We start from the raw sequence: 18085 nt of genomic DNA, 5'->3' as shown, positions 1-18085 counted from the left end.
TCTTTGAGCATAGCCATATGGACCCAGGTCAAACGTAGGGCACTATATATAGGGAATAGGGTGCCACACTTTCTAGTGTTGAGGGTCTGGACACGTTTTCAGTCATTAGATAGGACAGGAGTAGTGGAAACTTGATTTAAAATGGATGCCCTGGCTTGGCCTACAGTCAACGAGGAGGAAAAAAAGTACAAAAAGAGCCTGGATATGGCTATTCAGAATCCACTAGACTACGTGGGATCATTGACTTCAGGCACCTGTAATCTGTGAGGAACTGTGGAGTGTCCAGAGGAACAACAGTTACTAATAGTCTACCTCTAGAAGAGAATTCTTCAACAGGATTTGTACAGCAATTGAAGCCTTTTATGAGGTGAAACTAAATTGTCACTCCCATTAATATTTTCAATTTTCAATGTGCCAAACCCTCATCGGCTAAATCTCCTGAGACAAATGTCAAGCAAAATACTAACGTCATTATGTAACACTGCTTTCCTACACCAACATGACATTAGACACAACATGTGATTTTGTCAGTTAGAAAGACATGTATGAATAACTTATGAGAATGAATGAAAGACAAAACAAGGAAACACCAAAAGGACAACGCATGAGTGATGAGTTACCTCAGTCCCTTTTTGGGGAGTGTGTTTCTGTCAAGAGGCATGCTGTTAAGACATAGAGAACGAAAAACATTAGAATTACCTACAGGTGTAGGATCTTAATTTGATCACCCTGTTGTCGCACAGCAGGAAACGCAATCTTGTAGTGTACTGTATTTGAGGTTTAAAAAGGCTTCTAAAGTCTGTAATTTCCTCTTTGATGGAGGATTATTTTCCTGCTGTGAGAAACTGGTCAAATTAAGATCCTACATTTAAAAGATCATGATGCCATGGATTCAATTCACATCTATTGATTGATAGAACACATATACTGTCTAAAGTGAGAATGCTAAAGGACAATCACTACAATGGGCAACGTTACCCAAGAAACAGACATACGGAAAGCACACATTAAACCGAACATTTGGGTTAGTTTGATACTCTCAATTTAGACAACAATCTGTGAATTAAGGAAATATTACAAACCGCTATGACAACATTGAGCTATACTGAAAGGACAAGATGAGCATGACGTTGTATTCCATACATCCATCCATTTTCAAAGTGTCTGTACATTGATGGCTGTGTGTCAGAGATGGCTGGTGTGATAAGATATAGGAGGGCGTGCTCATTGTAATGGCTGGAATGGAATAGATGGAACGGAGTGAAACACGTAGCTTCCCTGTGTTTGTTGTGTTTGATATCGTTCCCTTCATTCCAACCATTACAATATATTTTCCCATCAGCCACCACTGATGTACATGTTACACCCGCTGGTCTGAAACAAACTACCCACAGGAACCTAATGGAGTTACGTTGTTCCACATTGGGACTCACCCCTCAGAAAGCGTGGACTTGACGCTGGCCGTGCGGGTGACTTTGGGGCCGTGGTGGTGCCCCAGCAGCAGGTCGATGGACTCGGAGCTGGTGTGCAGACTGGTCATGCTCTGGCAGCTCAGTGTGTCCTTACTGCCAGAGCATGCCGAGGAGCTGCTGAGGTTGGTGGGCCAGGGACGGGCGTTGGAGGGCAGCGAGAGGCCTGACGCCGGGCTGGAGGCAGGCGAATCAGTGCCCAGGTCAGGGGCCTTGCCATAAAGTGGGCTGCTAGCCCCGCTCTGCCCGCCCGCGCTGCCCAGGCTCCCCGTGCCCGAGGAGGGAGAGTCCAGGCTGGCCTGGCGCGCCAACGTGCCATGAGGGCTGCCCAACGCAGAGGGGCACTTGCCTGAGTCGGGTGTGCCTGGGGTACTGGCCTTGCTGCTGGCTTTGGTGCCAAACAACCTGGGAGAGAGAGAAAGAGATGGTTCCATTCACTCACAGACTATCTATGGCAATCATGATCCCCTCATAGACTGAACAAACTCAGTCTCTAGGTTCAAAACTAGGTTGTTTGATATAGAACAGTATTACATTTATTTGATTACACCAAGGAAATAGGAGCTTTTGAATTCCGCTCAACACTGCCCCTCCCCTATCTTCATCACCTTTAGCAAATATCTCATAAGCCTACCATATTCTTCTTCATAGACACTATGAAGAAGTACACCTTCCCTACTGCCTCTGTTAGAGTATGTGTGCATCCCAAATGGCACCCTATTCTCTATATATTGCACTACTTAGTACACTACTTTAGACCAGAGCCCTATGGGAATAGGGTGACAGTTGAGACGACGGAGCTCCCAGTGATTTTAATTCAGACAGCTGTGGTTCAGACATGCCTTGTGAGCGCACCTAACTAATGAGACAGGGGTTCGCGAACAGAATAGCTTTCTCAATGTCAGTTAATCAGTTTAGCCTGACCTGAATGGCAAATCATCTACCGTTCATCTTGAGAGAAATGCCATCAGTTTCTGTGATCACCTCTACCGAACAGCAGGGGGCAACCTTTGCCTCCCCGACTCTAAAGCCCAACGAACAAACTCAGACCAATGTTTCTGTGCTGGGTTATGATTTAGTGTCTTATTACCTTATTAAAATATATATATATATATATATATATATGAGACTTTGGAATGCTAATTCTGCGCCGCTTCAGAGAAGAAGTGAACTTCTACCTGTAATTCTGACAGCACCAATGAACATCTCTATGTATCAGTAGCATCTTGGAGCTGAGAAATATTGTACCTCACAAACAACACTTCATTATTCTGTGGTGGCCTCGAGCACGCAGTCGGTGAGAGTGCCTAGGGAACAACAAGCTCCCTCCACCTTTATAATAGAGATGAAAAATGGCAGCTGCTTGGCTAGGCTACCAAGCTCTTTTATGATTGCAGGGGAAACCAAGTGAGCAGTGTTGACTGACCTGCGGAAGGTAGGCGAGGCGATGTCCGGGTACTTGGACCCTGGTTGCCTGAGGCCAGACTGGCCCGTGGAGGTGGGGCTGGACTTGGGGGAGGTGGATAAACCTGCTGGGTCCTGGTCCGACACCGCCACTTTCTCCTTGTCCGTCTGGTTGATGGTGATGGGGATGGGGCTCGAGCGCCCCGAGCCCACCTTCCCAGCATCCCTTCGCTTGGTCCCCGTTCCTCCGGCCGACTTGCCGCTGACATTGGAATCGATGCTGCTGGAACTGGAGCGGTGGCCGCTGCGCCCCACCACCCCGCCGCTGGAGGACTTGGCCGGCCGGGGCAGAGAGCGGTACTGGAGGGGCACCTTGGAGCCTCCGCAGCCCATCAGCACCCCATCGTCCTGGGGCTGGGAGCCGTCCAGGCTGGTCTTACGGCCTCCGCTGATCCCTGTCCCCTTGCCGTAAGCTGAAGACTTGGGCACCTTCCCCAGGGTGGCGGAGCCACTGGCCAGGGTGGCACCGCTGGACGTGATGAGGGCACCAGAGGGGGGGCTGGCCATCTTTTTATAGCCGAACGACCCAGTGGTGGGGGGGCGGGCGATGCCCGAGGGGGGTTTCTTGCCCTCGTCGCCACTACTCTTGCCGGCGTCGGAGGGCGAGCGCTGGATGCCAGCGGTCTTGGAGGGGGCCTTGCACTTCTCTGAGGCCTTGGCGTCATCAGTTTTACCTGTCGATACAAAGGCCAGTCATTAACAAGCTGGCAAACACCTTCCCCTCTGCAAACTGCTGGGGTACTGAATAATTTAGCTAGGATCGAGCAGAGAGGAGACGGACCTTGCAGCTTATTGGTAAATAACGGGACTCATCTTCGTCATCACCTGTAGGGCTACAGGGCAGGTGTGCCAAATGACTTTACACGTCGCTAACTTTTTAAAACTCTTTTCACAAAGCTCAGCTAAAATAGGAAGCTATACTAATCCAAACATGAGGAGACTTGCTGAGTAAACCAAAACACGATTGAGAAAAAGATAAAGTAGAACGGAGAAACGCCAAACATTACCGATGGCCTCAAAGGGAAACGGCACTGGTTTCCTAATGAATAATCTGATTGGCCGAAATCTTTGACCCTGTTATCTAATCAATGTCAAACTGGAACACATCAACAAATGAAATTCACTTATAAATTAAGCTAGGATGGACATTTCCTGGTTCTAATATCAACCAGACAGGCAGTTTGATTGAATGAATGACCAGTCAGAGAATAATCTACACCACCATCCATCCTCAGTTAGACATGGGCCCTGTTCAAATAGGTCAGAAATACATCTTCCCTAGAAGTAATCACAGATCTGAATTGGTGAACGTGATACGGCAGTAACCTTGGATACACCGATACAATCATTTATACTGTAGATCTGTGCTCACCTCAAGACAACAAGGAAGGAAGGAAGCATTTCTAAAGTATTCCAACAGGGCCATAGTAGAAAGAAATAAGCAAGGTCTGAAGTAGGTCGAAGGGCGGGTCCTACCAGGGGTTTTGAGAGTGGCACTGGTGCCTTTGGTCCGGGGGGGCGTGATGCCCACCTGGGCAGTCATACCCCTCCTCCAGGAGCCAGTCTGGGACATGGGTAGGCCCGTCTTCTGCCCGGGATCCTCACCGCACTGCCCCGCTGGCGAGGAGGCAGAGTAGGAGGAGGAAGGCTTCCACTTTGAGCCGGGCTCCATGCTGACATCCAGCTCCTCGTCCACCTTCTTCAGATCTTCAGCTCCGGCCCAGCTGCTGCTGACCTCCTGCTCCACATGCTGATGTGTATCCGCCTGGGACAGTAACCCACACACCTTTATTTTACTATCCTTGTGGTGACCAAAACATTTATTCCCATTCAAAATCCTATTTTCCATTACCCCTAATTATAACCCTAAACTTAACCCCTAACACTAAAATAGGCTTTTTCCTTGTTTTACTATCCTTATGAGGACTTCTGGTCCCCACTAGGATAGTAAAACAAAACCACACACACACACACACACACACACACACACACACACACACACACACACACACACACACACACACACACACACACACACACACACACAATACAGTATGAGTAAGCCACCTGACAGATGGTGAACCCTCCCTCACTAACCACACCAACAGTCTCTTAAGAGATCAATCTGTTGAGGTTTCCACAAGGCACACATACTTGGCTATTTTTACCATGCTCCCTGAACACTGCACAAGGAGTGGGTTCCGCTGTACATTTCCTTGGCTTTCTCTCTTGAAAGTCAAGGAAAACAAAGTAAATAGCTTCATTTCCAGACTACAGTGATATACCTCATTGTTACACATACTCAAAAAGTATGACAGACATGTCCCTGTTTTAATTGAAGCAAGTGCAAAGACAGTGATGCTTCAGTATCATTACTCACAGTTAGTTAAATGTCTGGAAGCATGGATATGCTCTATTCTTGTTAATTTATAAGATAATAAACAGGATATAGGCTCTATGGGTCGTTCTGGCTCAGACAAGCCTACTTCCTTCATTTACACTCCATGGTGTACTGTACCTGGGCTGCCTTGTTCTTGCGTGGTGACGATGTGACAGCGGGGTAGGTGGGCGTGTTCAGATCGTCTGTGCTGATGTTATCTACAGTGTCACTGAGACCGCTGCTGACCGAACTGCTGTCATCCCAACTACCAGAGAGAGAGAGAGAGAGATGGGGTGTCAGAGATGAATGATAAAGACAGAAGCCTCCATCTTCCCACCATATCAATCTTTCATTCCATTTTGTCATCCCTCCACAAATACCAACAATCCTCTCCTCCACCCTTCCAGTAACCCTTCAGGTAAACTTAGAAACGTGCATCTCTGCACCGTGTAAAAGAGAAACCCTTTCCAACCTGCAGGTAATGCACTCTGTGTAGGGTGAAGTTGCCCCTAGACACTGATCTTGAGTCAGTTTTGCATTTCCCTGACTAATGGTTAACTTTATGATTGGTGGAGGGGAAGGTGATCCTAGATTTGTAACTAGGGGAAACTTCACCCCGAGGTGCACTATGCATTGTACCTGCATCTGGCTTCCTATCACGCTGCCTTAATGAAACCTACCCAGTCCCCAGGGAGCCAGGAGATATGCCGGAAACAAGCAATCTCTGTCGTGTGTGGGGATTCACTCAATTTCCAATCACCTCCTCCCATCTCTCACTGTTGTTGATCATTCATCCTCTCTAATTAGTACATTGAGTGGCGGTGGCCCTCTTTAAATCTTCATTAGGCTATTGACTTCTGCGTATTGTGTATCCTGGGATAATTTCTCAACAAATCCAATTTATTTATGAAGCCTTTTTTTACATCAGAAGATGTCACAAAGTGCTTATGCAGAAACCCAGGCTAAAACCCCAAACAGCAAGCAATGCAGATGTAGAAGTACGGTGGCTAGGAAAACTCCCTGGAAAGGCAGGAACCTAGTGGAGATTATAAGAGTACATGGCCATTAAGGCCACATCACTCTTCATGATGTTCAAACATTCATAGATGACCAGCAGGGTCAAAACATGACTATATATGTGATGTATGGATCAGGACTGTATATGTGATGTATGGATCAGGACTGTATATGGGATGTATGGGATGTATGGATCGGGACTGTATATGGGATGTATGGATCGGGACTGTATATGGGATGTATGGATCAGGACTGTATATGCGGGATGTATGGAACAGGACTGTATATGGGATGTATGGATCAGGACTGTATATGTGATGTATGGAACAGGACTGTATATGTGATGTATGGAACAGGACTGTATATGTGATGTATGGATCAGAACTGTATATGTGATGTATGGATCAGGACTGTATATGCTGGGATGTATGGAACAGGACTGTATATGGGATGTATGGATCAGGACTGTATATGTGATGTATGGATCCGGACTGTATATGTGATGTATGGATCCGGACTGTATATGTGATGTATGGATCCGGACTGTATATGGGATGTATGGATCAGAACTGTATATGTGATGTATGGATCAGGACTGTATATGGGATGTATGGATCAGGACTGTATATGGGATGTATGGATCAGGACTGTATATGTGATGTATGGATCAGGACTGTATATGTGATGTATGGATCAGGACTGTATATGGGATGTATTACATCATTAGATGGTTTTGACTTTCTTATCAGGCATCGGTTCAAATACTATTTAAAATCTTTCCAATACTTTGAGTGTTTGTTTGAGCCTGGCTGGAGTGTGGGTGGGTGGCTTTTTCGGTTCCATTGCGTCAGGCAAGCGGAATGAAGCCCAGATAAAGTGTTTGAAATGATTTCAAATAGTATCTGAACACTGGTCTAGTTATTATGCAGGTGATGTACCCAGAACCCCTAAACAAAGGCCATATGGTTCAACCAGTGATCATTTCTGCACACGCTGTTTAATTGCCACAGCTCCAGAGATTGGGGATCTCCAGAAATATGTTTCAGTCATGTCCAATTCCATTTTCTCTTATCACACCTAATAAATCCCCCTCAATAATAATGTATTAGTTCTCTCTCCGTCTCAGGCTCATGCACACACACACACACACACACACACACACACACACACACACACACACACACACACACACACACACACACACACACACACACACACACACACACACACACACACACACACACACACACACACACACACACACAGTGGATGGTTGCCATGACAATCTGTGTATGTATCTCTAGCATGAATTAACATTTGGAATCTGATCACCTCACTAAAGCTAGAAATTGAGTCTCAGAGGAAAATGCAGCCAATTTGATCCAGCATAGCTACAGTCATACATAGAGGGAACTAAATAAATACGACAAATGAACCAACAACGTGTGGGAACCTCACCGACAATCTAAGAGGGGAGAGAGGAGAGGATTTAACCTGCTCAAGGACATGAAACAATAAACCCTGAAGTATTGTAGTCTCAATTCAATCATATGTGACTGAGCAACTGTCCTCTACCACATATGGGAGATGACATACCAGAGATGACAGATCAGAGATGACTTCCAATCCCTTAGAAAAGTGAATCAGTTCTCATTGCTAGGATAGTTTGCTAATTCCATTTTAGTCGAGTGAACATTACTTCTCCCCTGACATCTATAACTCATCCAAGACAAAGCTGAAACCCAAAGACAGGCTCAAAAGGAGAAAACAATGGGTGTTGGGAGAGATGTGTAGGTGTTCCTCTGAAAGATATAACAGTGTGGACATGCACGGGTGCGTTCTCCCTGCTCATTGATTTCTCCAACCTCTTTCGTGATTTTCAAGGGGATTGAAAGCTATTCATATCAGCATTGGATAACACCAAGAATTTAAATATCAAGTTCACAGTTGGTTATACAATAATAAAATCCTTCCCTTTTGCAATGCTAACAGGGTGAGCCTGTTAAGAAGACGGAGTTGGAAGGGGCACGTTTTCTTCCGAAGATATTGTTCATAGTACTATTTACTTACTGTACTGTATGTAGACTATTTCAATTGGAGCAAAAGTTTGAACTGTACAAATGGAATCCCTGACATTTAAATGGGAATTCTCAGCTCCTCCATCTTTTTGGAATATAGGTGTCTGAACATCCCAATTCCATGAAATAAATGGAAACTATAAATTGCCTGTGGCCTGTGTCTGGCATGGATCCCATTTCACGATAGCCAATTTCTCATTGGCCATATGTCATTTATCATTTTGCCATTTCATTTGTCCCCAAACTCTATTATTAGGAGGGAGTCTCAATGATGACCGTGCCCAGGGTGAGTGATTGAATCATCATGTGTGAAGATGCAGATCTTCACTAGAAACATTTATTCTCTTCCTCATTGTTTTAATTGATGGTGGTATTTATTGTTTGCTTAAACGGGCCTGGATGCTATTTTAATTACATATTTTCTATGATATTAGAAGCATACTATCATCAACAGTTGATTCATTGTGTCTATGTTGAGAATGTTGTAGGTTGTAATTGGCCACACCGCTCGTTAAGTCCTGATTCAGGACAGGTGCTTAGTGTTGTAGGTGGTAATTGGCCACACCGCTCATTAAGTCCTGATTCAGGACAGGTGCTTAGTGTTGTAGGTGGTAATTGGCCACACCGCTCGTTAAGTCCTGATTCAGGACAGGTGCTTAGTGGCATTGGTTAGATGGCATCAGTTGAGCCTTTGAGCCTTTGAGACTTTCCATTGAGTATGTTTATATGCACACTAATAATTCAATAACAAACTGATTATGGTAATAGGTCGAGTATGGCATAAACATCTTACTCTGATTATCTTAACCAGCTTAAGGTCATATTCCAAGTAAGCAGCACACTCCGATTAAAACCCCTAGATTTTTTGGAAATCTTTCGAATGATTAGGTATTCACAATCTGAGTATTCACAATAATCATAGTATTGTGTGCATGTAAACATACCCATTGTCTGGGACAGAAATGTACGGGGCTTCTGTGTAGCTCAGCTATCAAGCCAGTTTGTATCCCATTGCTTTTACACATTAAAAGCCTGGATGTATTTACATCGAATCAATCAGAGTGGTTACTTTGTGAACAAGACATTTCAAAGATCAACAGCTACTCTAACATCAAATGTGTAATTGTCGTTTCACCGCAAGAGCTGCACTGACCTGATCTCAAACAGTCAGATGGTGCTTAAAGTGAAAGGCACAATGCATCTTTTCTCCAATAGGATTCTACAAAGACACGGAAATCGATAGCCTCGAAAAAAGCTGGCTTATTTGCTGTAATCACTTCCTCTTATCTTACGCGGCCGATGGCGACGCCACGACTTTGCCTGGAAGTTGTTACGACAAGCTTCAGCATCCAAAGCACTTGTGGTGGCTGACAGTGACTTTCCACTCCCAGAATGGAACATGGAGAAATAAACTTCTGACTCGACGATGATGGCACTCAGGATCAAGAATGCACCCTGAGCTTGAGTTTCCACAGTGACAGCAGCTTTTGTCAGGTCACATCGTCTTTCTACTTAGATATAAATAAAGAAACCTGTCCTGTTCTTCCAGGGCCGGCCCCAGGCTGCTAAGGGGTGCCCAACCCGTTTATAAACTCAGTCGGGGTCTCAACTAACTGTTGAGAGTTAGAATAGAAAAATACACAAGGTGCAAGTTAGAAAGTTGGTTTGTGCATCAGCAATTTTTCTGTTGTTATCTCAGTCACTCAATAAGCCATGTCAGCTAACAATTTCTTAGACTTTCATAGCTATCTAAACTAATAATCATGGCCGAATACTGACCGGTCACGCAGGGCACGTGCCCAAAAGCCCTGACCTCCAGGCGCCCGCATTGATTTTGTTAGTCACTCTCACTCAGATATCATTAACATGGCATAAGTCATGGCATAATGTGTAGAACTGCAGAAAATTAGCTTTAAAACTGAATAAATCTCACTTAGGGCCCCTAAAAGGCTAGAGTCGGTCCTGTGTTCTTCACAACTGCAACACCAACAGGGGGAATGTGATGTCCCTTTCCTAAATGTCTCCAGAGACCAGACATCCTTGGGTAACAGACCAGAAGAGGGCCGACAGAGACACGTTTAAGACTGCGTCCAAAAACCTTTTATCACAGTAGTGCAGTACAAGGGAATAGGGTGCCATTTGGAATGGATCTATCACCGTCTCAGAGGAATTGGTAGCGTACCAAAATCCCAGTTTTGGGAAGTGATGAGAGACCGGCCCTTAGATGACTCGTGTCTCCTTTCTGATGATCAATACCGTTGGATGACTGTGCAGGCAACCGGGCCAGAATACTAAGACAAAATAGAGCTCCTAAACTTTCAAACATTTCATGAGATACAGTACATACTATGTTACTAATAATATGATAAATACACGAGATAAATACTAAACATTTCATGAGATAAAAACTATACTACTGTACAGCGTCAATCGTCCTTTATGCCCAATCTTACACATCAAACTCCTGATCAATCTATAAGGTGAGTCTTCTGTGAGAGAAGGCCAGACATAAAGGAAAGAGACTCTTATCTGATATACTTTCAATTCCCCCCACCAAATCCATAACTTTTGATAACATCGACGGTAGCACTGTCTATTTGGGATGATTGAGTAGAGTGGGGAGGCCAAATTCCTGTGAAGAAGGGATTGCTTTTATATACCGGATCCCAAATTGAGTCTAAATCACAAAATTACAGGGATGGTTTTCAAGGAAATGGTATGAAAATGTTGTGAGATAGTCAGCCTTGACTAACAGCTAACAAGTGATGACTATCTATCCATATGATACTGTTTGGATATCCAAATAGCTACTTCCTGATTCATAGCCTGTGTTATTATTGGCTGCCACACTAATGAGCAGAACTAAAACAGATGGCTGTTTAAAAACTCCACTGCCTTCAAATTGTTTTCTAAAAGTGAGTAAATTGTCTCTCTCTCACTCTCGGCTGTGACACATTGGGTACAATTCCCTCTTCCCTCCTGCGGTGGTCTTCTTAACACAATGCTGACAATCTAAAGTAATATTAATTAGTCTACAAAGTGCTGGGAAATAAGATTATAATTCTCTGCTATTTTCCACCCCAATTTGTCCCAGTTAGAACGTGTTGACTATCACAGACTTGGGGCGATCTGGATTGTTCTTGAAAAAATAAGCTTGTAATCGTAACGCTAACTAACCCTTTTGATTTCTCTGCCATCCTCTTTTGTGGTGGTAAGTCAATTGCTTTAATTAAGTGACTGTCTCTAATGTGCAATTTAGAATGATTGTATTTGGCTAGAAGAAGGAGTAGTTAGGAAGACAAATAATACTTTACAAAAAGTGACCTATAAATCAAGCATAGTGTTAGAAGGGACATTTCTTGATAACACATCCCAGAATAAAAGCCTGTTACTCAAACCGGGTATGATTACATTGTCAATACATTGTTATGAAGCACTGGAGGACAGGGGCGAATTAATTCCTTGATTATATTGATTAAGGAATAAAGCCACCCTTCGACAACATGCACTATAGATATACAGTAGTAATAACTTTATTTTATTTATTTTATTTCACCTTTATTTAACCAGGTAGGCCAGTTGAAAACAAGTTCTCATTTACAACTGCGACCTGGACAAGATAAAGCGAAGCAGTGCGACACAAACAACACAGAGTTACACATGGGATAAACAAACGTACAGTCAATAACACAATAGAAAAATCTATATACAGTGTGTGCAAATGTAGTAATAACTAATATACAGTACAGGTAAAGTAACCCTACAGTACTACCTAAAGGTATTCAACTCCTCTCCCCCCTCAGCCTAGCTTAGTGCAGCCAAGGCCAGTTTACAGGAGGACCCCTGAGGGCTGTCCTGAGAGCATGCCTGTATTGGCTGAATATTTAATAGCGGTGCATCCCTAGGCACCAGCCCCTGATGGAATCATCGGTGATGTCTCTGACAGGCAGCGAGTCCCTCAGAGCTGCGGATGGGCGACACACGCTAGGGGCCTCTCCATATCTCTAGGGGCCTGGCCCCAGACAGAGCTCATAGCTATGACCAATAACCCTATCACAGCCCTGAAGCTGTGTCAACAATAACAGTATAGGTGTTTGAGTCACAAGCTCTTTAATAAACAACAACGTGTAAGTCCCGCTGTGTGTCTCGATATGTTGCTAGATGTAAAGCATGTTGATTCCCCCTTCTGTATATCATGTACAGTACCAGTCAAACATTTGGACACAACTACTCATTCAGGGGTTTTTCTTTATTTTTACATTGTAGAAAACTAGATAAGACATCAAAAATATGAAATAACACATATGGAATCATGTAGTAACCAAAAAAGTGTTAAACAAATCAAAATATATTTTATATTTGAGATTCTTCAAAGCCACCCTTGCCTTGATGACAGCTTTGCACACTCTTGGCATTCTCTCAAACAGATTCATGAGGTAGTCACCTGGAATGCATTTCAATGAACAGGTGTGCCTTCTTAAAAGTTAACAATGCGTTAACTTAACTTAATGCGTTTGAGCCAATCAGTTGTGTTGTGACAAGGTAGGGGTGGTATACAGAAGATAGCCCTATTTGGGAAAAGTCCATACTATGGACTATTTGGTCCAAGTCCATATTATGGCAAGAACAGCTCAAATAAGCAAAGATAACCGACAGTCCATCATTACTTTAAGACATGAAGGTCAGTCAATACGGAAAATGTCAAGAACTTTGAAAGTTTCCTCAAGTGCAATCTCAAAAACCATCAAGTGCTATGATGAAACTGGCTCTCATGAGGACCGCCACAGGAAAGGGAGACCCAGAGTTACCTCTGCTGCAGAGGATATGTTCATTAGAGTTAACTGCACCTCAGATTGCAGCCCACATAAATGCTTCACAGAGTTCAAGTAACAGACATATCTCAACATCAAATGTTCAGACGAGACTGTGTGAATCAGGCCTTCATGGTCGAATTGCTGCAAAGAAACCACTACTAAAGGACACCAATAAGAAGAAGAGACTTGCTTGGGCCAAGAAACATGAGCAATGGACATTAGACCGGTGGAAATGTTGATTTGTTTAACACTTTTTTGGTTACTACATGATTCCCATATTTGTTATTTCATAGTTTTGATGTCTTCACTATTATTCTACAACGTAGAAAATAGAACAAATAAAGAAAAACCCTTGAATGAGTAGGTGTGTCCAAACTTTTGACTGGTACTGTATACAATATATCATATCCAGAAAATAAACTTTAGGAAAGTCACAATACACACTGAAGACTCTGTTCAACTTCCTGTAAACCCAGAAGCCTTTTCTCTTGACGTGCTAGATTTCCCTCAGGTTTAATAACAACGGCAGTGTCTAGTATTGATGCTAGTGTTTCCTACTATGCATTGCGGTACGTACTTTCCAAACATAGAGTGCAATGAAATGGCTCCTCTCATCCATGCAAACAGCGTCTCATGCAATATTCAATACTGTAAGTGTTGCTCGGTGAAGGGAGAAAAAAACCAGACGATTTCAATGCTATTTGCAGCACGTAGAACGGATGACTGTAAAGACTGTAATACAGAGACGAACAGAGGAATGGAAGAAGCCATGTTTTCTCAGAAGAGTACCTTGTGGTGTTGTGTATGTGTGACCGGCATCGACAGTAGCATGCGACCCTTTCTCTGAGGACTTCTTGTGTAACAGCAACCCAAACTCCCACACATCACCCAGACTCTCACAATAAGAAGCTACAGTGATGTGTTCCCTCTGCATTTCTCAACACAATGACAAGCACATTCATCCATACAGTTCTTTCATTTGGCATCTTTTGTAAAGAACTGTTTATGTTCTAAATGCAGCCACAGAGAATCTGTTGGGAGGTGGATTACGCCCTGAGGTGTTTTCATAAACGGTTTGTCTTTAATACTAAATTGAAAGTGAGTGTTTTAATTCAAGGACATCATCACCGTTCGCTTCGAATACCATGAAAATGTTAAGGACGATAAAACCAAAGAGATAAACAGTCGTTTTCAAGATGACACCCATTCGCTTAATACCATGAAATACCATGACACCCATTCGCTTAATACCATGAAATACCATGACACCCATTCGCTTAATACCATGAAATACCATGACACTCATTCGCTTAATACCATGAAATACACTCAGGATCAATCTGTGACACCCATTCCACCTCAAAACAAAGAGAATAAAACGCTGAACACGGTTTAGAGCAGTGTAGGGTGAAGTGAATTGTTGAGACACACGTCGACGCCATAATGGGGACGCTTTCAAAGAAACTGATTTAAAAGTGCTCTAGCCGTGTTAGTCCATCCTATAATCCTAGCCTAATGCTATTGAGCCCCGAGGCTCTCGCAATTACACGTCAGAAAACATGCTGTGCTAAATGACCTTAATCAATGTTTTCCCTCTCTCTTAACCAGCAGGCTCATCCAGCTTAGCCAAAGCCAAACTGTAAACTGTCCCATCAGTATAAGTCATTCCCACTGATCTGAGAGAACACACCAAACAAACAGCAATCAATAGCATGTGTGTGTGTGTGTGTGTGTGTGTGTGTGTGTGTGTGTGTGTGTGTGTGTGTGTGTGTGTGTGTGTGTGTGTGTGTGTGTGTGTGTGTGTGTGGAAGGGGGGGGTAAAGTGTGAAGGGGGGGGGGGTAAAGCGTTGGAGCCAGCTGACTCCTACTCACCTCTCTGGGAAGGATGGATGGATTATGGCTGTCTGTTGTTACAGGGACCGACTGGCTGGCTGGCTGAGGCTCTCCTTCCCTGCCTGGCTCCTTCCCTGGTTGGCTGACTGACTATCGCGACCTAACTAGAGTCAGGAGCCCAGCCCACCTGCCCTGGCTGGCTGTACAGATAGCTGTGACACGACTGCACTCAGATAGTGGAGGGACACCTACCCCATCGCTCCGCACAACCCCTCCTCCCCCCTATTCCCCTCCCTCCCGTCAGGATCCGCCCGCCACCCACTTAATCGCCAAGAGACGCCCCGCAGACCAATAAGAGCCAGCGCTGGACCACGAGGGGTTAATTGCAGCAGGATAGAGAGAAAGGGGGATGAATCTAGTAGCCTCAGGATGAGAGACAACAACAGAACCTCTTCCTGGAAGAAGAGTGAGCAAACTGTATGCTGTTTGTCTGAAAAGCCTTGACTGGAAATGAACTCATATATAATAGGTGAGGCAGGCAGGCAAGCTGTCTATATAGATTCATCTGTAGATATTATTCACAAGGCTTGTTTCCTAACCACAGAATGAGTCTGATGGGGATTCAGACTAAATGGAAGTCATTATGAGCATTGGCTTTAGAGGGCAATGTGATTGACGTTGTTTCAATACGTCATTTTTAGATTTGGCCTTGAAAACCAAGTATTTGATAAACATAATGGCTGTCACTGCCAGTAGAATCCAATTGAACAGTGTTCAACTCAATTAAATAGTTATTTTGCAGATGCTGGGAATGAGACATGCCTTGAGGAAATAGACAGCGGCACGTCACTGCTCCTCTGCCTGGCTTGGTTTGCACAAGACAGGGCTTGGTCGCTGCTGCAGTGCAGATGGATTTTACCAGCCAGCAGTGCCAGTCAGGGGCCAACCAAAACAACACCACATGAGCTCAGTCCAACAACACAAGCTGCAGACTACAGTACAACACAGCCAGTCCAGATGACAGCAGCATGCCGTGCACAGTTCTCACCCTTTCTCTGATGTGGATTAGACAGACAGACTATTCTGTGTTCTGCTGCCTCAAGGCTGAAGATTACAACATGGCGGAGTCACAGTACTGATAAAATGGCTCTGCATCTCCAGGGAAACAAGACACCAGCTACTGTATCACTTTGTCTCACTTCCCAAGAGCCAGAGAGACACTACTTTATGTTTCCCACAATTCTTGGCAGCCAGCCTGGCTCAAATGGGGTGGCTGGCACCGTCTGGCATCCTTGGAGTCACCCAGCTGTCTGCCCCTGCCTTCTGTGGCACACTTGCTGGCGCCACCACTGCAAGCCCCCCCCCCCCCAGGAGAATCCAGATGCAGCCCTCAGGCTCCTACCACCAGTCCCCAGCTCCCAGGCCCCAGCCCCCAGCTCCCAGACCCCAGCTCCCCACGCTGGGTCTGATCCCCTGTACTGGCACAGCACAACCTGGATCCTTTCCTCTCTAGGATAATGGTATTCCACCTCTCTATGTGGGGCACCAGATTAAAGAGGTGTGTCTCTATTGTCCCTAGGTGTCTTACGCTTGTGACAAATCCAATTCTCCGTTCATTCATTCATTCATTCATTTATTCATTCAAAAACCATAATTACTGTGGCCACCCAGGAAATATGTGTGAGGATCGGATCAGTCATAATTAGGTGTAAACTGGAGATCAGTATGTCTATATGGACTAGTCTACCATGTACGCATTTTCATCAACTGTGCTACAGCAGTATTCATGGTGAATGAGCTAGAGGTTAGGCATTACAATATGACAGCACACAATCTATCCATGATCATCCTCAAACTTCATCTCTAGTCTTCTGCAAATTCTGGATATCTTGTTTACAGAATTCATGATTGGCGTCTTTGATCGAAACAACCGAGGCCCATGTAGACTCATAAAACTTTTATTGCTGTAATTATGCAATAACATGCATCATTTAATATGATTACATTTGTATAATCCACAACAGAGCCAGGCAGCGCGGCAGTCAATTGAATTATTCATAATGTGACTTTCATTCATTCTTATAAAAAGACTAAATTCAATCATCCCAGGTAATATTCCTTTTAGACCCATGATTTCACATCACACAGAACTTCCCAGAAAAAGGCTGGCAACAACAAGCCTCCATTACCATTCAACCACCACAGCCCTCTGTGGTTGCATCTGGCCTACTTCTCTGAATCACCCGGCAATATAGTATCAACAAAAAGGAATCTCTAGCTTCAGAAACTCGGGCCGCCCCCCACTGCTTAACACACATCATCAGCTGATTATAACAGGGAATGAGTCTTACTGTCGTTGGACTAATGATCCTTCTGTTTGTTTATCCCTGTGCTGGAGAAACACAGCCCTGTAAGGCATCCACATTAGGACAGTCCCACATCAAGTTGTGTCTGAGTCACTTCCATGGATGTGTGACTCTATCCTAATATGGACACCTTTACCCTGCAAGAAAATCAATCTTCGTTGCCAGACAAACTCACTGGGATGATTCTTTGTCACAGCCCTGTGTTTGGCGGCGGCCATATTAGCCATCATTCATGACTCGGCATCGATCTGAGCTGGGGCATTTAGTCACAGAGTAGCTGCCTTCCTGTCAATACCCTGCCTTTCTATATAATGAGGCGTGACAGCACTAGTCTGTGTTGATGTACTTTGTTTCAGTGGCGCTCGTTTGTCCTCAAACTTCGACCGTCTCTTGAGGTGTTGTGTCAGCCTTGACAAGTATTTGGCTCGGTGTAGGGTGAAGTTGCCACAAGACGCTGATCTTGGGTCAGTTTGGCATTTCCCCCTACTTTTGGTTAAGATTGGGGGAGAGGAATCTGATCCTAGTCACCCCGGAGCGTTTGGCTCCAGCATTTATCCATTTGGAAATAACCAATGCCAGTGTCTCTCAGCTGTAACTTCCAGGATGTAGACACTTCAATCTTTTTTTCCAAGTTCTCGCTTGCACCGCATTCTCAAGGGCATCT

General features: G+C 44.4%; 1 protein-coding gene across 15 annotated transcripts in view; it reads right to left on the bottom strand.

Moving 5' to 3' along the window:
- Positions 1-18085, bottom strand: part of LOC106576581 (neuron navigator 3) — a 416631-nt gene that overhangs the window by 37436 nt on the left and 361110 nt on the right. For 14 of the 15 annotated variants that reach the window (XM_045700121.1, XM_045700110.1, XM_045700113.1 and 11 more), the window contains 5 exons: positions 5452-5578; positions 4410-4698; positions 2896-3607; positions 1434-1874; positions 621-662 (listed from right to left, as the gene is read on the bottom strand). In XM_045700121.1, coding sequence (XP_045556077.1) covers positions 621-662; positions 1434-1874; positions 2896-3607; positions 4410-4698; positions 5452-5578 — 1611 coding nt within the window. The remainder of the gene's footprint in view (positions 1-620; positions 663-1433; positions 1875-2895; positions 3608-4409; positions 4699-5451; positions 5579-18085) is intronic. The other variant, XM_045700114.1, reaches the window with a different exon arrangement.

This window comes from Salmo salar, chromosome ssa17 (assembly GCF_905237065.1).
Source record: "Salmo salar chromosome ssa17, Ssal_v3.1, whole genome shotgun sequence".
NCBI lineage: Eukaryota > Metazoa > Chordata > Actinopteri > Salmoniformes > Salmonidae > Salmo > Salmo salar.
Note: the sequence above shows the minus strand (reverse complement) of the source record. Positions and strands in the feature narration are given on the sequence as shown.